This window comes from Falco peregrinus, chromosome 3 (assembly GCF_023634155.1).
Source record: "Falco peregrinus isolate bFalPer1 chromosome 3, bFalPer1.pri, whole genome shotgun sequence".
In the NCBI taxonomy this organism is placed as follows: Eukaryota; Metazoa; Chordata; class Aves; order Falconiformes; family Falconidae; genus Falco; species Falco peregrinus.
The window spans coordinates 117,017,565-117,040,678 of NC_073723.1; the positions used below are offsets into that span (position 1 = coordinate 117,017,565).

General features: G+C 60.5%; 4 protein-coding genes across 6 annotated transcripts; 2 read left to right on the plus strand and 2 right to left on the minus strand.

Annotated features, from left to right (window-relative positions):
• The first annotated feature begins 81 nt into the window (after window positions 1-81).
• HMGCL (3-hydroxy-3-methylglutaryl-CoA lyase) lies at window positions 82-4,587 on the plus strand. The gene is made up of 9 exons (XM_055801019.1): window positions 82-160; window positions 240-326; window positions 514-621; window positions 1,023-1,118; window positions 1,536-1,684; window positions 2,308-2,371; window positions 2,719-2,907; window positions 3,034-3,159; window positions 3,554-4,587. Exons 1-9 carry the CDS (start codon window positions 113-115, stop codon window positions 3,653-3,655), a joined length of 969 nt encoding a protein of 322 aa, XP_055656994.1. The 5' UTR covers window positions 82-112; the 3' UTR covers window positions 3,656-4,587.
• A 200-nt stretch (window positions 4,588-4,787) lies between these two features.
• On the plus strand, window positions 4,788-9,735 carry GALE (UDP-galactose-4-epimerase). Of its 3 annotated transcripts, none has more exons than XM_055801010.1 (11): window positions 4,788-4,911; window positions 6,233-6,359; window positions 6,462-6,577; window positions 6,865-6,978; window positions 7,216-7,392; window positions 7,524-7,637; window positions 7,735-7,801; window positions 7,921-8,006; window positions 8,159-8,236; window positions 8,430-8,544; window positions 8,622-9,735. In XM_055801010.1, exons 2-11 carry the CDS (start codon window positions 6,239-6,241, stop codon window positions 8,675-8,677), a joined length of 1,044 nt encoding a protein of 347 aa, XP_055656985.1. In that variant the 5' UTR covers window positions 4,788-4,911; window positions 6,233-6,238; the 3' UTR covers window positions 8,678-9,735. The 3 variants fall into 3 exon arrangements, with proteins under 3 accessions (XP_055656985.1, XP_055656986.1, XP_055656987.1); XM_055801011.1 differs by having other exon boundaries at window positions 4,876-4,979; window positions 6,231-6,359; XM_055801012.1 differs by lacking the exon at window positions 4,788-4,911 and adding an exon at window positions 4,955-5,069.
• Window positions 9,736-9,897: 162 nt separating this feature from the next.
• On the minus strand, window positions 9,898-19,095 carry LYPLA2 (lysophospholipase 2). The gene is made up of 10 exons (XM_055801027.1): window positions 19,036-19,095; window positions 16,622-16,727; window positions 15,791-15,822; window positions 15,041-15,106; window positions 14,168-14,215; window positions 13,868-13,938; window positions 13,517-13,590; window positions 13,239-13,340; window positions 12,632-12,808; window positions 9,898-12,376 (listed from the first exon to the last, which is right to left on the minus strand). The coding sequence occupies exons 2-10, from the start codon at window positions 16,697-16,699 to the stop codon at window positions 12,326-12,328; spliced, it is 699 nt and encodes a 232-aa protein (XP_055657002.1). The 5' UTR covers window positions 16,700-16,727; window positions 19,036-19,095; the 3' UTR covers window positions 9,898-12,325.
• A 369-nt stretch (window positions 19,096-19,464) lies between these two features.
• Window positions 19,465-22,647, minus strand: PITHD1 (PITH domain containing 1). The gene is made up of 6 exons (XM_055801028.1): window positions 22,417-22,647; window positions 22,170-22,213; window positions 21,932-22,009; window positions 20,740-20,844; window positions 20,098-20,206; window positions 19,465-19,882 (listed from the first exon to the last, which is right to left on the minus strand). Exons 1-6 carry the CDS (start codon window positions 22,597-22,599, stop codon window positions 19,781-19,783), a joined length of 621 nt encoding a protein of 206 aa, XP_055657003.1. The 5' UTR covers window positions 22,600-22,647; the 3' UTR covers window positions 19,465-19,780.
• Between the last annotated feature and the right edge of the window lie 467 nt (window positions 22,648-23,114).

Genomic DNA, 23,114 nt, shown 5'->3' on the forward strand with positions numbered 1-23,114 from the left:
TGACGGAGGCCCCGGCCCGCAGCGGGGCTCCCGGCTCCACGTGGGGAGCGCGGCGGTCATGTGACCGACGAGCCACGCCCCCTCCGAGTCACGTGGGGCGGGCGGAGCGGACATGGCGGCGCGGCGGCTGCTGCCGCGCTGGGCCGGCTCGCTGCGGCCGGTGAGCGGGGCTGGGCCGGGGGGCGCGGGGCCGGCCGGGGGGCGCGGGGCCGGGCTGACGCTGTCCCTCTGCCCCCCAGGTCAGCGCCGCGGCAGCGGCCGGAGCCTTCCCGAGGCGTGTGAAGGTGGTGGAGGTGGGGCCGCGCGACGGGCTGCAGAACGAGAAGGTACGGGCGGGCCGGGGCCCCCCGCAGCCCCCCGGCTTCCCTGATCCCCGGTGTCCCACCCGCACCGCTGCGTGCTTTGCAAAAATACCGCTTTTTGATGCTGGAAGCTGAGGGGTTTTGCGGGGGGGGCGGGAAGTTTATTGTGGAAGTAAGAACTTAAGGTCGTTTTTCATCTTCTTCTTCTTAGAATATTGTGCCCACACCGGTGAAAATCAATTTAATCAACATGCTGGCAGAGACGGGGCTTCAGGTTATAGAGGCCACCAGCTTTGTTTCCCCCAAGTGGGTTCCTCAGGTTAGTGTTCAGATGGGATCTGCAGCTGGATGTTGTAAAAACGGCTAATTGTAGATGGCAATCCATGGAAAAAGGTGCTGCTTGCTCCAAAATCCTTGTTACTGTGGCTCAGAACTGGACAAGAAACAGCAAAGACTGCAGTGTCCCAGACCTTCCCTTTGGACCCTGGGAAAGAGCAAATGTATGCTGAAATATAAACAGCTGCTTGTGTGCATGGTGGCGCCGCGTGACTGAACTATGATCCTTCACAGGTTGCACTGCTGTTTGCTTTTCAAGGGCCCATTTCTCTTATTCCTGAATATTTCTGTTCCTGTTTTTACAAGACATTTTTTAAAAATGCTTTGTAATTTGCAGAAGTGGACATTGTCATGCTTAGGAACCTTTCCTGGTTTACTTTGCAGATGGCTGACCATACTGAAGTCATGCAAGGGATTAATAAGTTGCCTGGTATTAGTTATCCTGTGTTGACCCCCAATCTGAAAGGATTTCAGGCAGCGGTAAGAGATGGCAGCACCTAAATTGTTCTTTACAAGGGATCATTTTACTGGGAAGATAGAAACCTGTTGTTTATAATAGAAAAATCTTGATAAGTTTTCTACTATTAAAAAAAAAGTAACTCTTTTAATTGACAGTGATGCTTTCAGTCTTATCTGTCTGTCCTACAGCTCTCCTGACTACATCCAGCAGATGTAGCTTTACTGCTGCATCTGTAACTTTGCACTTCTTTTGAAGACAGACTTGGATGTGTCATCACATTTTTGCTGTAGAACGAAATGAGGAAAGGATTGGGCTATTTGGGGAAGAACCGGGGAAAAATTTTCTTTATAAAATGAGAGAACTGTAGTCATGGTTGTGCTTGTCATTCCCCTTGCAAGAGAAATCGCCTCACTTTAATTTATGCTTTCTATTGGCAGGTGGCAGCAGGCGCCAAAGAAGTGTCGATCTTTGGAGCAGCATCTGAGCTCTTCACTAAGAAGAACATAAACTGTTCCATAGAGGAGAGTTTGGAGAGGTTCGATGAAGTGATGACTGCAGCGAAAGCAGCCAGCATTCCTGTCCGGGGGTAAGAAGTTCCTGCTGCGAACTTTCCACCAAGCAGGTTGTGTGGGCAAATGTGACCGCTTGAGTTTCTCTTTGGAGTCCAGCCTGTGCAACACTGAGGAGTGGGATTTCTTTTCAACTTTACCTTTTTTTTTTTGGAGGGTGTGTCTCTATCTGGATGGGTGCAAGCAAGCGTGAGCTCAATGCGCTGAGAAGCATTAATTTGGAAACACCACCGCTAACGTGGTTTCACGCGCTGGCTTGGTGCAAAGCCTGTGCCACTCGTGGCAGTTTACACTCTTCCAGATGGGTTCACCCTCCATGTAATTATTCTGTCTTCAGCTTTACCAAAGGATCCAAACTGATCTTAGCTTCTTGGCAGACATTCCTCATGGAAGTGTGTAGATTCACAAACCCAGCAGGCCTTTGTACCCTTGTCTTGGCAAATTTTTCATGTCCTTGGAAAAAGTAATTGTTGAACAGTTAATTATGTAAGCTTTGTCCACTGGACTGATTTTTAGAATAGGAAATTAATTCTTCCATTGTATAGAGCATGTGAGATGTAGCACAACTCCTGACTAATTTGCCCAGTATAATCTCAGTTTAGTTCTCTAGCTAAAAGAACATATTTTATTTTAACTATAGGTACGTTTCCTGTGTCCTTGGATGTCCCTATGAAGGGAAGATTTCCGCAGCTAAAGTTGCGGAGGTGAGTTCGTTGTAAAAACAACCAGAATTTCTCAGAGGTTTCTAACTTGCTTTTCTGGATATGAATTGGGCACTGGGAACTGGAGGATGTGTCAAACTATTGAACCGAAGACTGAGGGAAGACTGGGGAAGCTTACAGCTAGCTGCCACTACACAGAGGGAAGACTGAGTCTAGCTGAAATGGACAGAAATTCAGGGGACCTGGCGATTTTTGATCCCAGAGAAATCTCCTGGCTGCTGTACCCATGGCTGTTGTGCTCCAGGCAAACACACACCGCTTCTGTGTCCAGCTCTGGGGAAGGGAATGACCAAGCTGCCTTTGCAGTAAGCATCTTGGCTTTTGGACAGGTCTCAAAGAAGATGTACTCGATGGGATGCTATGAGATTTCCCTCGGTGACACCATTGGCATTGGGACCCCAGGGAGCATGAAGGAGATGCTGACAGCTGTGATGAAAGAGGTGCCAGTTGGGGCTCTTGCCGTTCACTGCCATGATACCTACGGGCAAGCTCTTGCCAACATCTTGGTAGCGCTTCAGGTAGGATCTTTGCTTTGAAGTATAGCATCGTTCCTTGGGGTCTTCTTGTGCTTGCTTGTGGATTTAAGGCACAGGACTGTGGTTTGACCTTTAAGAGGAGCGTGCTGATAGTGGTTTTGTTTGCAGATGGGTGTGAGCGTGGTTGATGCTTCCGTCGCTGGCCTTGGAGGCTGCCCCTATGCCCAGGGAGCATCAGGAAACGTTGCTACGGAGGACTTGGTGTACATGCTGAACGGCCTGGGGATCCACACGGTAAGTGCGAGCAGCCTTTGCCTGTGGCAGCCGAGCCTCTCGCACAATGGCTCTGTCTGGGCTTCAGCAGGGGTTCAGAATTTGGCCCAGGGAGCCCCAGCATAGTGGGTACAGCTGGGGGATCGCTCTGGCTGTGCCTGGGGGCCTTGTCTTGCCACCCCAATCCCACCCCTACCCGCTGTGACATTTCCTCCTCTCCCTTGCTCAGCACCCTGCGATTTGACACTGGCTGTCAGAATCACGTGAGTGAGCGGCAGGCGCTGAGGGCCTCGTTAAAGTACCCTTTAAAGGCTTCCTCACCCCCTGCCTGTCTCCCAGCAATGCCAGTTGTTAGTGGGCAGCTTTATGTGGCAGAACCAGTACCACGGCGTGTCCTATCTTTCTTCCCATGAAGGGTGTGGATCTACAGAAGCTGATGGACACGGGCACGTATATTTGCAATGCTCTCAACAGACGAACCAATTCCAAAGTGTCCCAGGCATCTTGCAGACTGTGATGCCGCATCGAGTTTCTCCTTGGATTGAGAAGAAAGCAAGCTGGCAGGGTTTCCCCTCTGTTCTGCTGCCTCTGATCTTCACTGCTCCATCTAGGCTCAGTGCTTGGGAGGAAATGCATAATCCACCAGAATTTATGAAGAAATGGAAAAAACAAGAATACACTATTCAACCTTGAAGACGTTAGCCATTTGCCTTAGAGAAGGGAGGACGTGGATGGGCTGAGGGAGAAGTAGTGGCTGCAACGCTCGTCTTCTCACAGAGAGCTGCGGTCTGCGCTGCCAGCTCAGAACACTGTCTGGGAACTTCTGCTTTGAGGGTTTGTTGCTATAAACTACCAGCAAAAGATAAACCACAGTTTTTTCCAGGTATAGAGCACTTGTCCCGGTCAGGGGCGACTGTTCTTCCCTTCTCCCTCCTTGCTACAAACGTTAGGACTGAAATCAAAAGGCTCCCCTTTGTAATTCAAGTGTTAGGGGCAGCCTGGGGCCGTCTGTCTTAGCGTTTAGGGATTGTAATAAAGGACTGTATCTGTTGTAAGATACTTCTAAATACTAGGGGTAAGAAACACATTATTTAATAGTCTAAACTACTCAAAATTTGGTTTAACTAAACCAGTTAAAGGGCTTTTGCTGCCGGTTTGGTTCCAAGTGCCTCCTCAACCGCTGCTCAATGCGCACACCCGTCCCCTGAGCGTGTCCTCCTCACCTAGACAGGCCCTAGGGAAGTCTGTCCCCCAATCTTTTATTTTTTGCAAGAATTTATTTAATGGTTTATGCGTGAGACTGCAGGAACCTTGTCCACCCCGGGGCTGGCCCTGGTGTGTAGCTGCGCCTTGCGCCGCCGGTCCCAGCGTGCTGTCGACAGGGCTGCACCTCTTCTTCCATCAGCTGGAACGATTCAATAAACCGTAACGCTGGAATGATTAAATAAATCGTAACGTTGGAATGCGCCGGGAATCGGTGAATAAACGGGCGGGTTGCGGCGGGCGCTCAGTGGCCGCCTCCCGCCGCCAGGGGGCGCTGCGTCACTGTGGCCTCACCCATCCCCCCGCGGACCAATGGCCGCCGTCCCTCAGCGCTGTTGCCCCGCCCCGTGGGGCGTGGGCAGCGCGGACGCGCCCCGAGGTATTTTGTCCCGGCCGGCGGCCCGTAGCGGGAGCGGCGCCGCCACGTTTCCATGGGAGAGCGGGAGGGGCGCGGGGCTCCTTAAAGGGGCCGCACGCGGAGCGGTGCGAGTGCGGCGGCGAGAGCGGCGGGTGAGCGGGCGGGGGGCGCGGGGGAGGGCAGCGCCGCGCCCCTGAGACACATCCAGCCCCGGGGCCTGAGCTGAGCCCCGGCACCCTGGAACGCGCGGCCCCGCCGGCAGCCGGTAACTGCGGGCGGCCCCGGCCCTGCGGCAGCCACTGCCCCGCAGGTAGCCCTGTGCCGCGGCCGCGCCCGGCCCCCCCAGGCCTCTGTCCGGCTCCTAGGGCCCTGCCCCGTTCCACCGGCCCCTGCCCGGCCCCCCCAGACCCCTGTCCAGCTCCCCCCACCCCCGCCCGCCCCTGCCCGGTCCCCCAGGGCCTGCTTGGCTTCCCCGGCCCCCCCAGACCCTGCCCGGCTCCCCCGGCCTCTGTCCAAACCACGCCCCCACCCCAGGCCCCTGCCTGGCTCCCCCGGTCTCTGTTCAGCTCCCCCAGACTCCAGCCCAGCCCCCCAGACCCCAGCCCAGCCCCCCAGACCCCTACCCTGCCCCCCAGACCCCCCCTAGGCCCCTGCCCAGCCCCTCTGGCTAACAGCAGCGCTGTTTTGCCCCTGCCCCGGCGGCCCCAGCAGGGCGGTCTGGGGGTCCCGGCTGGTTTCCAGCCCCAGGTGCAGCTCTGGGAGCAGCTGAAGTCCCGCGGGTGGGAACTTCCCTGCGCTGCCTCCGCACCCCTTGGTGGTAACGTGGATTTTCCTTCCTACAGCCAGGCTGGAGCTGCCACCCGGGGCTGGGGCTTCCTGGCGGGGCAGCTCCCAGGCTCCCACCCGTGTGTGCCCACCAGTGGCCCGGTGGTCCGTAGCAAGCCAGGGCCACCCTCCTGGGCAGCGGGGCCGGGTGGGGGGTGGGTGTGCTGGCACCCTTGGCAAGGGGGAATTTGAGAGTTGGAGGGAAAAAAAAACAGGGAATGGCTGGAAAAGAGCAGAGCTGGTCCCCCTGTGGAGACCACCCAAATTAATACCGCTGGCTGACTCCCTGCCCTTGTACTCGGGGGTGAATTAGCCTGACGGATTTCTGCTGTAGGATATGGGTGACACCGGGATCTCGACTGGATTTAACAGGAAGAACAAGGGTTTTTCCTGGCATGCAACAAGGGCCAGATAAACCCTCCCTGTCCAGGAGGTGTGAACCACGTTGGCAGGGAGTGCTGCAGCCTGCCCAGCCCATTCCTCTCCGGATGTCCTGGTGCTGGCCTGGCCAGGCAGGGAGTGCCTGCCGGCAGTGCTGACGTGACAGTGCCCAAGTCCTGCCTGCCCTGTCCCTCTCAGGGCCCCCGTCGTGCCTACCCCAGGCAGCTTCACCCAGAGCTCGGCACTGAAGGGCCTTTCCTCCCGCAGGGAATCATGGCAGAGAAGATCCTGGTGACCGGCGGAGCTGGCTACATCGGCAGTCACTGTGTGCTGGAGCTGGTGGAGGCTGGCTATGTCCCTGTGGTCATAGACAACTTTCACAATGCCATCCGAGGTAGGGAGAGCCTTCATCCCTTCCCATTCAGGGGGCTTGGCCCCTCAGCCTGTGCTGGCACCTCCAGCTATCCCAGCGCCTCGCTCCCTTCCATCTCCCCAGGGGCGGACGCACTCCCTGAGAGCCTCCGGCGTGTGCAGCAGATCGTGCACCAGCCCATCCTCTTCCAGGAGGCAGATATCACTGATGAGGCAGCGCTGCAGGAGCTCTTCAGTAAGGTGAGTGCAAGAGCTGCGGTGCCCCGAGGCGACCTCGTGGGCTCCGAGGGGTGAGAGGGGTTTGTGCTGCGTGTGGGAGCTTGGAAGAGGGGACATGGGCTGGGCAGGAGCTGAGCGGGGAGGACAGTGCTGAGGAACCGCTGTGACCAGCAAATGTTCCTCTGGGCCATGGAGACTGCACGGGCAGGGGGAATGAAGCTCCCGGGGAGACTTCCCAGTGGTTTCTGCCTGGAGCTTCTGTCTCCTGATGCTGCGATGCTAACACTGAGCTCGTTCTCCCTCCGCAGCACTGTTTCTCGGCCGTGATGCACTTTGCGGGGCTGAAGGCGGTGGGGGAGTCAGTGCAGAAGCCCCTGGATTACTACAGAGTGAATCTCACTGGGACCATCCGGCTGCTGGAGGTGAGTGGAGCGGGGGGCGGGGGCAGCGTGTGGTGCTTGGGGGACCACACGGGTGCTGAGTGACTGGTGCTGGGTGTGATCCTGCCCTGGGCTGGCTGTGCTGGCTGGCAGCCTGGTCCCTGTAGTGCTGCCCAGGCCTGTAACGGCACCGGCATGGTGGGAGCTGCTGCCCGCGGAGGGCTGGGCTGGGGGGCACGGAGCCTGCAGGCTCAGTGATGGCTGGTTCCTGCTCCCCAGACCATGAAAGCCCACGGCGTGAGGAACATCGTGTTCAGCAGCTCTGCCACCGTCTACGGAGACCCCAAGTACCTGCCCCTGGATGAGAACCACCCGGTTGGAGGCTGCACCAACCCCTATGGCAAATCCAAGTATTTCATCGAGGAGATGATTCGAGATCTCTGCAAAGCAGAGAGGGTGAGGAGCCGCCTCAAGGCGCACAGGGCTGGGAACTGAGGTCTTTCCCCACTGGAGCATATTGGGGTGACCAGGTGGCACCTCGCAGCGCTGCACCCTCCCCGGGCAACCACGTTTGTGTGTCCTCCCAGGACTGGAACGCTGTTCTCCTGCGCTATTTTAACCCCATTGGTGCCCATGAGTCGGGCATGATCGGAGAAGATCCTCAGGGGATCCCAAACAACCTCATGCCCTACGTGGCACAGGTACTGCCCCGCTGCAGCCTTTGAGGACCCCCAGGCTCACGGTGCTGGTGTGGGGCACAGGCTGATGGGGCTCTCGCTGGCTTGTCCCTCTGCGCAGGTGGCAGTGGGGCGCCGGGAATTCCTGAGCGTGTTTGGGAACGACTACAAGACGGACGATGGAACAGGTACATCACGGAACGGGTGGAGCAGGGATCCCCCATCCCCCGGGGCAGCCGCCACAGCTCCCCAGCCCAGCTGCACCCCGGGCAGGAGGGCTTCGTGCTCACCCTCTGCGTCCCCACAGGCGTCAGGGATTACATCCACGTCGTGGATTTGGCCAAGGGCCATATCGCTGCTTTGAAGAAGCTCAAGGAGAACTGCGGCTGCAAGGTACCAAGGGGGCTGTCTGGGGCGGTCAGCCCTGCCGAGGCTGTGGGGCTGGGTCAGGGCTGGGATTTCACGGCCCTAAGGGAGCTAAAGGGGGCCCTGGCCCTTCTCCCCTTGTGAAAGAATCTGATCTGTGTCCTTTATCCTCCTCCCAGATCTACAATCTGGGCACCGGCACCGGCTACTCCGTCCTGCAGATGGTCCGGGCCATGGAGAAAGCCTCGGGGAGGGAGGTAAGGTCTGACCCGCAGCCTGCGGGGCTCCAGGAGCACCCCCCGCCCCCCCAAACCCTCACCGCCACCGCAGCCCTCATGCCTGCGTCTGCGGCAGCCCCCGGCACCGCTCCCGCAGCTGCTGGGCCTCAGGTGCGACCCCTCTGCTGAGCCCCGGGAGCCCCCAGCCCCCACGGTGCTGCTTTCCCTGCAGATCCAGTACAAGGTCACGGGCCGGCGGGAGGGGGACGTGGCCTCCTGCTACGCCAACGCGGCGCTGGCCGAGCGCGAGCTGGGCTGGAAAGCCGCCTTCGGCCTGGACAAGATGTGTAAGAGCAGCCCCTTCCCCAGCACCCGCCGGCCGCCCCCCCCCGGCCCCCCCTCACCCCCCCTCTCCCCCTTGCAGGCCAGGACTTGTGGCGGTGGCAGCTGCAGAATCCCACAGGCTTCAGCAAGAACTGAGCTGTGGCCCGAGGGCTCGTCTGGTGGCCGAGTGCTGCTCCGGGCCAGCCCTGCCAGCCTCCCCGGTGGCCCCAGCGATGCTGTGGTCATCCTGGGTGCAGTTCCAGCTGCCCCCCCTGCCCCTTGCACAGGGGAGGAAGGCGGGAGCGTGCCCGGCCTCTCCGCTCCTCATCCTCATCCCCCCCAGGGCCTTTGCATCTCACAGAGCAGGAACAGAAGGACAGAGCCAGGGCCCGGCTTTGGCACCCGGGGCACGACCCCCCTCGTGGGAGCGGTGGCAGCCCCTGCAGGGAGAAGGTGCTTGGCTGGGCCCTGCAGCCGCTGCTGGCGCTGCTCCTGGGCCCTGCCTGCGCCCGGGGAAGCGGCTGCATCCAGCACTCAACCACAGAGTCCTGCTGAGCCCAAACCGCAGGGAAACCACCAGTCCCCTCTGGCCCCCGACCCACCCAGCTCAGGGAGCAGGGGAGGCTCCTGGTCTCGGGGGGAGGCCAGGGCACCCGCTGCCCCCTGCCCTGGGCACAGAGTGGGCTGCTGAGCACCTACCTCACAGCCCCAGGAGCCCCCTGAGCCCCCACACCCCAGGGAGCAGCCACAGCCCGAGGCCACCACTGCTCGTGGCCCCAGCCCAGCTCCCTGGGGCGAAGGCCCCCATGGCTGCCAAGGGCTTCTTCCCCCCAGCAATCCCCTTTTCCCCCAGCCTGGTTTTGGGGACCAAGTCTCATCTCCCACGTGCTCCTGCGGCGCCGGAGGAGCCCCTGCCCGCGGCACAGCCCACCTTGCCCAGCTGAAGCTGCCGCTGGCTTTGGCTGGTGCCTGATTTTGCTTCCACGGTGCCTGCGGCAGCCGCTTCTGCAGTCACGTTGCCAAAGGCTGCCCAGGGGAAGGCTCTGCTCAGCTGTCACACACTGCTCCTATTTATTCCTGGTGGCTCGAACGGCTTCGTTAGGCAGCGATGACGCAGTCAGCCCGGTTTGCTGTCAGTTGGATTAATAACTTATGCTACTAAATTATGAATTGAGCTTTTGATTTGTTTTTAAATAAACTTTCTTACTTTCTGAGTGGCAGCTCTGTTCTGCTTCCCTTCAGCCAGAGCTGGCGCCCCGAGGAACGGCACCTTGGGGCCTCGTGCTGAGCCACTGCCCCCACCCCCACCCCCAAAATCTCCCTTACGGAGGTGCTGGGGGTATCTCCTGCCCAGCCACAAACAACACCAGCTCAGCTCTGGGAGAGGTTTCTGATTTATTTAACCTTGGTTCTGACTCTGTGGAACACACACACAAAAAACCCCAAACATTTACAAGGAAGACAAAAGAGAGGAGGGGAAGGGGGGAAAAAAGAAGAGAGGGGGAAAAAAAAAAAAGAGTAAAAAAAAAAAAAAAAAAGCTGTATTGAGGAATGGAGAAAAGCCGTTCTCCCTCCCAGGTCCTCAGCACGCCCCGGCCAGGTGCGTGCCGCTGGGGCAGGGAGCGAGCAGGAATGCTCTGCAAAGGGGCCAGCGTGGCCACCCGTGCTGTGCCCAGGGTGGCCCCGGGCCCCCGCCACGCACACGGTTCCAGTTCACAGTCAAATAGGTCCGTCTGTCCGTCCGCCAGCCCTCGGTAACCTGGGGGGGAGCTGCCCCCCGCCCCAGCCAGCCCCCCGTGCAGGGGACAGCAGCTTTCGAACAAAGTAGAAGAAACAGCAGGACTGAACCCCAAGCAAGGGGAAGAGCCAGGCTCCCCCCGACACCGGCAGCGGGTTTGCTGGCTTAAGACTTCCTAAGGAGAGGGGTGGGGGGAGGAAACCAGAACCCAAACCCCAACCCCAACCCAAGCCAAGCCAAGAAACCAACAAAGGATGGGTCTGACAGATCCGACTCCCCGGAGAGCAGGTTATTGCTTTGCACATCCCAGGCGGGGAGGGCACGGCTGCGGCACAGCTGCCGCCCCAAGCCCCCCGCTTCCCTCCTGGAGCAGCCCTCGCCCTCGGAGAGGTGCTGGCCTTGGCACTGCGAGCCTGGCCACAGCCCGCCACCGCCACTGGCCACCGGCCACCGAGCAGAGGCCCTGGGGCGAGGGGCTGGACAGGAGGGAGCGGCAGCCTGCAGGCTGGGGGGGTTTTGTGGTGTATTTTTTTTAAAAGACATGTACAGCTCCAGCCCCAAAGGGCCCAAGAGTGCTGCGGGCTCAGCCCATGGAGGAGAGGCGAGGAGAAGGGCAGTGCTGCTCAACAGCAAGTGCCCTGGGCCCTGCGGGAGGGGAGGGGGCGGCCAGGAGCCCACCGCTGAGGAGACATTCATGGCCCCGTGCCCGGGGAGCTGCTCTGCTGGTGGGGACGGTCCCAGCCCTGGCCCCACGCCCCAGCCAGCCACGGCTCGAGAGGGGACAAGCCTTGAGAGGGGACAAGCCTTGGCGTCAGCCACCAGCCGGCAGGGCGAGGGACCCCGGGGGAAGCTGTGATTGTACCCGGGTTGTCCCGCGGCCCTGGGGAGCACGGGGAGCCCCGCGCCGCCCCGCAGGAAGGGGCACAGCAGCACCCAGGTGTTCGATGCTGGTGAGATGATGGCTGGGAGCAAACCTGCTTCCTCCAGCTGGGCCAGGAGCCATCCCTGGGGGCTGGGGGCCTCCCCTCCCCTCACCTCTCCCTCCCCGAGCCAGCCCAAGTCCAAAGGGAAGGAGAAGTAGCAGCAAGAGAGACATTAAGGACCAGGCCAGCGCCGGGCGGGCTCCACGGCGAAGCCGCTCGGACACCGGCTGTAAACGGCAGCGCTTTGGGGCTCTGAGGGCGCAGAGCTGGGCTGAGGGAGGGAGAGATGCCTTTGGGACCCCCCCGCCGGGCTGAGGGGGAGATTGTAAAAGCAACAAGAGGAGAAGGAGGAAGGGGGCGATTATCTCGAGGAGGGCAGAGCTGCCACCAGCCGATGGCCGCCCGCCGGGGAGTGTGCGTGTGCGACAGGGCAGGGGCCGGGGCCCCGTGCCAGGAGGTGCAGGAGCTGTGCGGGGGCCTTTCTGCCAGCCCCGGGAGACGGGGCAGCCTTTGGCAGTTCCAGCCCAGAGCAGAGCCTCTCCCCTGGGCCGTGAGGTGTTTGCAGGAGAGTCCCGGGTTCCTGAGCTCTGACCGAAAACCCGTGAGTCGCCTGAGCGGAGGCCGAGAGCAGCCGCGGAGAGGACAGGCCGAGGGCAGAGGGCGGCTCTGGGCCACGGAAGGCTCCAGAGGTTGCCCCAGCCCTGCCATGTGCCCACACCACTCCTCCCGCCGCACAGGGGCACGTCCCACCCCCTCTAATACTGTCACAAAAGAAAAAAACCAAACCCAAGAGAAACAGGTCACCCGCACCACGCCAGACCCACACCCCGCGGTGCCTGGATGGGGAGTTGAGGGGGTGGTGACCCCCACAGAAACCGCTCGGAGCAAGAGGAGGAGAGAAAAGGCCACTCGAAGACTCGCCTTAGACAGCTCCAATCTCAGCTCCGAGAGCAGCAGGGAGAGACGGGGCACCCCCAGCCGGAGAGGACGCCGTGCGAGGAGATGGGGAGAGGCGGGGGCCGGGGTGCGGCAGGAGGTGCAGTGGGGTGCCATGGCTTCCGTTTGCAGCGGACAGGTCACGGGGGAAAGATCGGCGGCTGCGACCTCAGCATCCTTCCCTGCGACAGTCTCGATTGGCTCCGCTTAGATCCGGGGCAGCAGCTTCTCGATGAACTCCTTCACCGCCATCATCTCCTGCAGACAGCACCGAGCCCGTCACGCCGTGCCCTGCCCCAGGCGCAGGGGGACGGGGGCTGCGCAGCCTCCCCAGAGGGAATCGGGGAACAAACACATCCCGCGTGTTCTGCACTCGGCCACTTCCCCGCCCTGCCTGACGCACCGTGCCGGGGTCAGGCCCAAAGGGGAGACCGGCCCCCCGACAGTCCCGGCCCCCCGACGGTCCCGGCCCCCCGACGGTCCCGGCCCCTCTCCCCACCACGAGGCACTGACCTGAGGACAGGAACTGTGCATCACGCCGGGGTAGGTTTTGAACTGGACCTTGGTGGGGGTGACGACAGATTTCAGCTTCTCAGCAGTGAGAGCCCCGAAGCGGACGGGGATCATGGGGTCCATTTCCCCATGGCACTGCAGGATGGCGATGTCCTTGTTCACACCGTTATTCGCCGCCTGCAGCGAGGAAGGAATTGCTCAGGGGTGCCCAGAAGAGGGGATGCCCAGCGGGGAATGGGGCAGGTGCTTAATTTGTGTGCCCAGCACACGCCACCTGGCAGCTCCCCTCCTCAGGAGGGCTGTGGGACAGCTGCTCACACCAAACACCTCCTCCCACGCTGCCACCAGGACCGAGCTGCTGCCCGGGGGGCGCGAGGAGGCCGGGGGAGCAGCACAGCCGGCAGGTGCCCCCACCAGATGGGGGGCAGAGCCCTGATCTCTGCTGTGCCCTCCCCAGGCGCCAGGAGCAGGGAGGTGGGATCAAGCCCCTGCCACAGACACCTTGTGGCCCCAGCAGCCCCAGGCTCACTGCAGCGAACTCCGGATGGGAAAATCCCCGTCCTGTCATCGACCCTCCCAGCGGACACGCGGGCGCAGCACAGGGTACCTGCGGGAAGGCCTTGTGCAGCGGGAGCCAGCAGCTGAGCGCCACGATGCCGGCCAGCTGGTGCTGGCAGGTGAGAGCCGTGTACAGCGACAGGGCGCCGCCCTGCAGCAGGCGAGGAAGGTCAGTTAGTGCTGGGGGGGAACCCACAGTCCTGGGGCACCCACCGCCCACCCACCTCCCTGCATGGATGCTCCCTTGGAGCGGGTGGGTCTGCAGAGGGTGAAGAGGGGTCCCAACCCTCAGTCTGCTCCACCTCAGCCCCCCGCAGCCCAGCTCACCTGTGAGAAGCCCCCTAGGATGATGCGGTTGGGTGGGATCCCATTCTTCATCTCATGCTCGATAATCGCTTTAACTGGAAGAAGACAGAGAAATGGGTCAGTAGAGCGGGGGGACGCTGCAGGGCATCACCCGATGCCTGGGGGTGCACACAGGACACTCAGCACGTCCGGCAGAAGCAGGTGCCCGAGGTCCCATGGCCTGAACACACTTGGCTTCAGCCAGGGAGAAGGCGGGCTGGGGTCACAGGAGAGCAGAAAGGAAGGAGAGGTGGCAGGAAGGCATCGGCTTCTGTCCCAGTGCGGGAGAGGCATCCAAGAGCGCAGTGCTTCCCCCTCCCCAAAGCTTCTTACTGTTTTCTGCAGCTTTCTTGATCCCAGCTTCATCCTCAGGTGCATCTGGAGTCAATCCCATCAGGTCAAACCTGGGAGAAGAAGCAGGGTCAGCCCCAAACCCCTCCCAGCACCCAGGGTGTGGGGAGGTGGGAGCTGCGTGAGCTCTGCCCTTCCCCTGACTCCTACGGGGCAATGGATTTTGGCTCTTCAGTCCCTCCATCCCTCTCGTGCCCCAAAATACACCCCCAAAAGGGTCCCACGCACCCCTGCCACCCACAACACTGACCAGGAGGGCACCCTGCCACCCACAACACTGACCAGGAGGGCATAACCATCTTCATGTTGAGGGTCACCGGGATCCGAGGCCTGCGGAGAAAACAGTTTGGGTGTTTTAGTTCAACTGCAAGAGAAGTCAGTCCAAGATGAGGGGAGCGGGGTGACAGGCCCTCCTGCCCACAGCTGCAGGACACCACTCCCAAGGGACAGCAACAGATGAGTGCCACCAGACCCAGCCCAGGGGCTGCAAGGTGACCCCAGGGACCATCCACAAGCCCCTAGCAGATCCCAGCTGAGCTGGTAGCTCCAGGGCGTTGCCAAGCAGCCCGGCTGGGGAGGAGAGCTCCTGAGTCCCTCTCCCATTTGCTGCTGCAGAGCCAGGAGACGCTGACAGAGCAGCTGCCTCTGCTGCCGAGATGGGACACCGGGAAGCTGAGGCCCTGCTGCCAGGGATGCTGCTGCGGCAGAGCTCTCCCAGCCTGGTGAGTGCCCCCCTGCACGGGCTGCTGGTGGCACTGGGGACACATCAGGGAGTGTTTCCTTCCCTTTCTGCTGAGCTCCCTCCTGCCTGACCAGGGGGACAGGGAAGGAGCTCAGTGCTTTTGGCTTTCACTGCAGCCATCGGGGCGAGGCGGAGCACAGGAGCGGGGAGAAAACAGCCTGAGAGCTGCAGCTCCTGTGCTGATCAGCTCTGTGGGGAACCACTCTGCCTGCAGGCAGAAAATGCCAGGGCTGGAGCCCTGCACAAACCGGCCACAGCAGGACAGGAAGCCTCACTGCACAGCCCCGTGGGTAGGTCAGCGCACGGGCCACTGTCTGCCTCCCCAAACAGTCCTGGCAGTGGGCACCTGCATGACAGCCCCCCCTGCCCCCCACCCCCCCTAAGGCCCTTCCCAAAGCAAGGACAGCACTTACGCGTGAGGGCAAATGTATTTCACGTAGGGGAGGCGGATGGAGGAGAGAGCATCAGCCCAGCTGTGCCTGGGGAGAGAGAGAGGAGAGGAGGGAGTTGAAGGCTTGCCTTAGCATTCTGGAGGATGCTGGTGAAGGTGAGGGATTTCCCCCAAGGACAGGTTTTCTCCAAGGCTGCTGACCTCCCGCCTGTGCCCTGACGTTATTTTACCAGCTCCTGCCCACCCTGGCAGCCTGAATCCCAACGTGAACAGATCTCCTTTGCAGCAGGGCAAAGGCAGCACACAAAGCCCCACAGCTGGAGGCAGAGGAGCTGCCATCAGCAGGGGAGGAGGGAGAGAACCTGCTGTGCAGGGAGAAATGTCTTGTTACTGCTGTATCTCACGCTGTCCTCTAAGGTGGCCTTGCACATTAGAGAGCTGCACTCGCATAGACACAACCCGACTCCCAGCTCTCCTAGGACTGCAAAAACCGCAGTGCTTATCTGCTTGCCTTAAAGAAAGCAGAAAACCAAACCCGCAGGGGGCGGGGGGGCTGCCAGGATCATAAATATTCAAGTGCAGACAGCTGCTGGCCAGCGATTCCCTGCCAGGGTGGCGCAGGCACGGCTATCGGACCCAGCCCAAAACCCCAGACAAATCTCAGAGCTGCCCCCGGGGAAAGCAGCACCAGCACCTGCAACACACTGCCAGCCCCAGGTCTGCGTTCAGCAAACCAGGCGTCGCAGTCAGAGCCAGCTCCAGGAATACTCACCCCGTGTCTCCAAGGCCATGTAAAAAAATGACCTGTTAAATGAAGCAGAAAAACAAAAAGAATTAGCTGGTGCAACAGCCGGTGGCCTAGGAGAGAGGCAGGGCTGGGCTGGCGTGGAAGCAGCAAAAGGCCACTTAGTCACTAACTAGGAGAGACTCAAAGAGGCAGAAATTAGCCGATGCCAATGACACGGCTCTGCAGCTTTGAGCATGACGGATGAGTGGAACAGGCGTATCGTTGCCATCATGCCACAAAGCCTGCTGTCACGGCCAGGTCTGTGGGCGTTGTCAGCCCCTTGGCTGCCCAGCATAGCAAAGGGCCAAGGATTGTCCCACCAGGCTACACGGCACCACGCTGAGCAGAGGCTGAGCTTGCCAAGGACTCACAAAACCCAGCCCTACAGGCTTTTCATCTAAGGCTAGAGCAAGCCCTAAGCAATGGGGAGCAGAGGGAAGGCAGCCTGCTGGGCCCCAGGGAAGGACAGAGGATTTTCTTTGGGGGATTTGCTTTAAAAAACTTAAATAGCCAAATCAGATCCAACTCCCACTGGCCTCCCGGGAGGTCAAACGGAGCTGTGAGGCTGTGCCCATGCTTCCGCACCGGACCACGCACCAGCAACAAACAGCCTAGCCCAAAGGACAGTTACTTTTCCCCGGCAAGATCAGACCTTGCTGGCCCTGCGTCCCCTTTAATGGACCAAGATGTACATCTGAGGAGCTGAGGATTACGGGCTCAGCTCACGGCTCCTCTGAACCCCGCAGAAGCAGCTACTTATCTTCGAGACTGCTAAAAGGGAAGAAGCAGGTGAGGCAGGAGGGGTCCGGCCCTTACCGCGGCAGTCTCCCGCTCTGCCCCTGAGACAGTCACTGCGTCAGCGAGGAGGGGGACAGACATGTTGTTACCACACATACACTGAGAGGGACTCAGACACTGGCACCTGCGGGACAGAGGGACAAAGGTAAGGCAGGAAAATAAACTCCTCTTCCCCTCCGGCAACTATTTGCTCCAGAGGGACCAGCTATATGGGGAAAAGTTAAAAAAGCACATGAAGGCCTTGATGTTTAAGCCTTTGGGATAGTCCCACGCCTGGCAGCGCCGGAGAGCCAGGAAGCAGCAAACGATTCCCATGTCACAGCACCAAACGCGTGTGAGTGGGGATGCGAGCGCGGGGTGTTGGAGGCGTTAAAATTAGCCCTGTTATACCTCAAAGCCAAAGTTATTTCTGTGACGGTAACAACGTGGGCAGAGGGCGGCCGGGCAGCGCGCAGCCTCAGCATCCCTGCCCGGCTGCCAGCGGAGCCGGGGAGAAGCCTGACCCACATCTGCTCTGACGGGGAAGCAGGAAGCGCCAGCCCTCAGCACGCAGCAGCGCAGGCTTTACAGCGCTAATAAAAGGTTCAGCCCTCTTTTATGGAGCTGTTTAGGGATAAACCGGAGCATTCAGGTGCTGGCCTGAGACCCAGCCCCACGCTGCCTCCCAGAGCCTGCGCCCCCCCCAGCAACAGCATCCTTGTCCCTCCCCGTTGGTCGGTCAGCCAGGGCCACCACTGCTGTCTCTACCGCATCGGTCTCCTGCCAGCATGATGGGCTGATTGTCACCTCTCGGATCCCAGTCACCTGTGGGGCGGGCGGCTCCGGCAGAGCTACCACCACCTTCAGACGTGACAGTCAATGGTGTTCGCTTCCAGTCCAGCACAAATCACTAAAACTACCGCTCCTCACGTGACAGGCACTAACCCCCACTTACTGCCCAAGATTAATTAGATCAGAGCATGTTTACAGCACTGCCATCATGTCCAGGAATAAGATCAGCCTCCCTGCTGCTGCTGGGAGCAAGATCAGCCCGTGTGGTCTGCTCGAGCCTTCGCATCTCACAGCAAGCACCATCCCCAGAGAGTTTTGGGTGGCACAGGACCACCCGAAGCCTCCCCACCTCCCGGTACCCCAGCAGACAGCCTTACCCAACAGAAACAGCCGCCTCCTTTACCAGCCTGGGCCAAGACCTGCCCGACTTGTTTCACCAACTGTTCGTCAGCTGTTTCCCCGACTCACAAAAAAACACCGGGAACAACAAGCTCCTCGGGTCTGGCGAACCTCACACACACAGCCCACGTGCTTGTGTGTACTCCAGGGTCAAAACAACCAGCCAGGAAAAACAGCACCTGCCAAAAATCCTGGCAAGAGGAGCCATAAATAAAAGCATCTTCCATGACAGATGGAGATGCTGAAATGTGCTGAGCAGACACAGACTCACATCTTTGCCTTATTCACAGAGGCCTCAGGGAAAGGAGGGGGTTTGAGGGTCAAGCCTGCCCGAAGCACCCCACGGGCTGCCCCTTGGAGACACCCGAGATTTCCCAGGGGGGGAGGTTCTGCCCCACTCCTGGGGTATCTACAGGAGGGTCCCACGGCCGCCCCCACAAAACCAGCTCAAGCAGAGGCAGGCCTAAGGGGCCAAAACATAACAGGGCAAGGATAAAGCCCCCAGCACGGGTCAGTGCCTGCAGAAAAGCACACACACACTCTAAAAAAGAAGAGAAACTCTTGTCTAATTTGGGCTGTTGCAGCAGCAGCCCCAGAGCTATCGCACCCCACACCTACGAGCGACGCCAGTGGGAAACCCACGGCCCGGCCCCGGGGTTACGCCTCGGTGCTGCCGTTGCGTTCCCCATCAGGAGGGTGGCAAGTCACTAATTGTTGTTTATTAACGTGCCCCGGCCTCTCCCGCTCCCGCAGGCCCGCCCCGGCCGGAGGGGACCCGGGAGGGAAAGGCAAGAGGAGGCTGCAGAAATCCCGCGTGGAAAGGGACGGCCGGGAGGGACCGTGGGGGCCCCGAGCCCCACGCACGGCTTGGCCGCCCCTGCGAGCTTCCCGGCTGGAACGGGGGCGCCGGTTTTCTGTGGGAAATGGGGCTGGGGGGGGGGAGGGGGGTGCCCTAAAGGCTGGGAGTGCGGAGGGCTCGCACCGACCCCCGGGAGGAGGGGGGCTTTGCGTGGAGCGGCCCCGTTACCGGCGGCGTGCTCCCCCGCCGCCCCGAGCACGAGGCCGCAGGGCGCCGGGGCCCACCCGGGACCCACCGGCCGGGACCCACCCGGGCCCCAGAACCGCACCGGGGCGGGGAACGGAGCCCCGCGCTGCACCAGCCGGCGATCGATCCCGCTCCCCCCGTTAAACGCCCCAGCGAGGGGGCTCTCCCGCCCGCCCCGGCCTCCCGCCGCCTCCCCGGCCCGCAGCCCCCCCCGCACCTCTCCCGCGGGCCCAGCGCGCTCCTCCCGGCTCCCCGACGCGCTCCCACCGGAACTTCCGGCCGCCGGGTCGCGCGCGGGTCAGCGCGGCGGAAGTGACGCGCCGCCCGGCCCCCGGGGCAGCCATCTTGGCAGCGGCCTCCGCGCCGCGCTGGGGCCCCGCGGCCGGGGCGGGGAAAGCCTGGCGCCTGCCGGGGGATTGGCTGCGGCTACGGGAGGCCCCGGGGCCCCGCCGTTACCGCAGCGGCCGGGCTCCCTTCCCGTCCCTGCTGCCGGGGAGGCACCGAGCGCCGCCCCCTCCCCACCGCACGAGCGCGGCCCGCAGCCATCCCCCTCAGCCCCGCACCCGCCAGGGACAGGAAGCGCCACACAGGGGCTGTGACCCACATTCAGGGACAGGGATCTGGGTGACCAGGCCACAGCCGCAGCTCTGCACCTCTGCGTGTGTTTTATTGGCAGTCAGAGAACTAAACGAGAGCAGACACGAGCTTGCCACTGCCTAAAGACCAAGTGTCCCGCTACCAGAGCGGATCCGCTGCCTTCTGCAGGACCCAACGCATCGCTGCCCTCGGCAGCCACCTCCATACAGGCATTGCACACACGGCGCCCAGCTTTCCAAGGCAAAGACCAAAACGTAAAGCCGATCCAACACTCTTCAGTGCTTCAGGAAGCCGTTTCTGTCCGAGTCAGCCCATCGCATCCGCACACTTGTACCACAGCCTTCGGGAGATTCCCAACAGCACTGTTAGGAGATGAAGTGAGTCTGTGGGGTGATTTGTTCCAACTTGTGATCAGCTGGGTTTGCTGATGCTTCGTAATTGCAGATGGTGACTTCGTGGCGATGAGCCTGAATTAAAATCAAACGTGTTAGTCCAGAGGGGAGCAGAATTCAAGTCCCTCCTAAAACACCCGACTGACATGAACTGCGCAGCTTCCCGTCTTACATCGCAGACCCCCCACACACTACGATTTCTTCCTCACCACCAGAACTCAAATTAAGCTATGATTCAAAGCCCTTTTTACACTATTATCACAGTCTTGCTCATCTCTGCTCTCACCTACCTCTGTCCACTCCCCTTTCAGGCCTATATAAAAAATCTTGGTTGTCTCTGCTCCAAAGTTCTTCGGAAAGTGGATGGAGAGGTGGTAAACATTAGAGAAACGGGCAATTCTGAAAGAAAACAGAGTTTTCTGAGAGAAAACAAACTGGAGCTGTGCATACGGGCTGCTGCCACTCCGCTGCGTTGCCACCTCCTCTCCGCACGGTGCCATGGCCCTGCACCATATGTAGCTCCTACCCTAACCTGCGTCAGACTCGGGAGCAAACGATTGAGGGTGCACGAGAGGCAGCTTCCCTCACACTTGGCAGTGAGTGGGCAAGCAGCAAGCTGTCACCGGGCCCAGGAGCACGGGACATGAACCAGGATGATTCTGCACCCTGAGAAGTCCTGGGTCACAGACACTGGCACCCCCGTGGCTCTAGGGAGGAGGTGGTCAGACCAGAGCTCTCACCTGACAAGGGCACGACAGAGCTGGGGCTGGGAAGGCAAATTCTACTGCAGGCAGCTTTGGGAAGGCAGCAAGGGAAGGAACCGCCCTCTGCTAACTATTTGGCAGCATGACGGCAGGCTGGATAAAGCGCAGCTCCTGTGCACAGAACGAGCAGCCCCCCCAACCCCTCAGGCACGTGGGTCCCCCTCTTACTTGGTGGGGTACTCCAGCTCGCCCATCGGATCCCGGTTTAGGCTGAATGTCTGCTCTGGTTCCCTGGCTGTGTCATCAAATGACATGTGAGGAATATTCCTGAACCTGGGAAGAGAGGGAGGAAATCCAGGAAGTTATTAATGTACAGGTCAGCTAATTGGTTTCCTCCCCATCCATTAGCACTACCCGGATTCTTCTGAATAAGGAACTGCATTTGCTTTGTCTTCTGAGGGAGAAAATACCAATGCCACCACAAAGCATCATTACACTTCAGAACACCCAACATCCTGAAGAAATTAACAAGGAAGACTGAGGAACAAAGCTGGGGAGATACAGATCTCAGCCCGCTTGGATACATGAAGAAACCTAGACACTGCAGACCAAAGGAAAACAGGGGAACAGCTGTCCCAGCAGAAAGCTGGGTACCAGATCATTACAGCAGGTAGTTACAGCCACAGCCAAATTCAGCACCAGCACTTTTGCTCAGCAGGACAAAGGAGCAGCACAGCCAACAACAGGGCCAGGCGTCTGCTGTTCCCATGTGCAAGGTGAGCCCTGACAGTGCATCACATCCACATTTGTGGAACATAGAGGACAATGTTGCCTTGATAAAGGTATATTTTTTTCCCTCCACAAGCAAGAACTGCAGAGTACTCAATGTTCCTTCATTTAAAAAAAAGCAAAAGGCAGTATTAAGAAGGATATCTCTCTGTTCAGGAGCTAAGAGAGGCCACATGGCTCAGTACAGCAGGTTTGCTGCCAAAAGCCTTACAGACCTCACCTGGCTGCAGGACATTCTGTCACTTGTGCCCCTCTTTCCCACTCCTCAGGGCTCCCCTCCAAAGCATAACCCCTCCCAGCCTATCGATCCTTCTGTAGCCCACTAAGCCAGCGGCAGTTCAGTTTCTTCACAATGCACAGCCAGTGTCTCAACCAAACCTAATTAAAACCAGCGCCCCTTTTCTCTAGAGAAAAAGCAAGTAGCCACACTCATCCCTGTACAAGTGAGTTTCTTTTTCCTCCTGGTGCCCTGGAATGACGGAGGTGCTGCAGAGTAACATTGTTTGCTCCCACACTGCGTGCCCTTGGTGGGTGCTTGGGCACCCAACAGCATGAGAATCGCTGATTTCATTAGCTACGAGTCAATCAGTTCAGTTTAGGCTCCAACAAAGTTGATGTTCCTTTTACTTACAGTCTCATCTCTGCTGGATGTGTACCATCATCTTCACCCATCACAATTACTCCTTTTAATTTCACGTTGCCTGTAAACCTGCCGAGAGATACAGAAACGGCTTTTTCATCTCGGTTCTCTCCAGATCAGCCCTGGTTACAGGCACACAGACCTGCCTTGTTCCCGGGCATGTAAAGGCGAGGAACGGGCCCCGCCAGCAGCTGAAATGATGCCTAAGGGGCTCAGGGCAAGGACTTACGGGATGTTAAACAGAAGCTCCTCATCATCGTCGCTTTCTACGAACTGAGGAGAGAGAGAGGCGCAGGTCAGGGCCAGCCCCGGCCGCGCAGGTACGCGGGTGTCGCAGCGGGTGCGGGGAGCACACAGGGACCGGTGGAGCGGATAACCTCGGGGAGGCTGGGTGCAAGGCGGGACCCACAGCACCCGCTCAACCCCCCCGCCCTCCCTCCCCCCCGCCGCCCGGTTCTGCCCCGGCCCGGCCCCACCTGGGCGCGGTTGCCGCGCTCCTCCCAGGCGCGGAAGACGAGGGCGCCGCTGCCCTCGCGGCGCTCGTTGAGGCACTGCAGCCGCTGCCGGTCGATGCGGAGGTAGAGGCCCCAGGCCGCGCCCCGCTCCCCGCCGGCCGCCGCCTCCCCGCAGCAGCAGCAGCGACCGTGACCGTGCGCCATGGCTACGCCGCGCCGCGCCCACCGCGCCTGCGCGCTACCGCAGCCCCGCCCACCGCGCTTCCTAGTACGTCTCGCAATCCTACCCACCGCCCCGGAGCCCCGCCCACCGCATCCTGTAGCCCCGCCCCTCCCCACTGTCTCTCGCAGTTCTGCCCACCATCCGTCCCATTACGACGACGCCCCGCCCACCGCCCCGAAGCCCCGCCCGTGCTCAGCCTAGCGCGGCCCCCGGCGACCCGCGCCCTGGCCAGCGGCTTGTCCCGGGGACGGGGGGGGGATGGTCGGCCCCAGCCCGGCCTCGGACGGCGCCCGGCGGGATCCGGGGTCCGCCGGTAGTGCCAGCCGCTGGAGGGAGAGCGGAGCTGCTTTCCAGCAGCGCCAAGAGCTCCGGCAGGTTTAAAGCTGGGGCTTGTCCCAGTCTGAAACGGGCGGGGAAGGGGAGCGGCACCTCCCCGCCCCACCGCTGGGGCAGCCGAGCGGGAGCCCTTCCAGAGGCCACAGCGACCTGGTTTTGC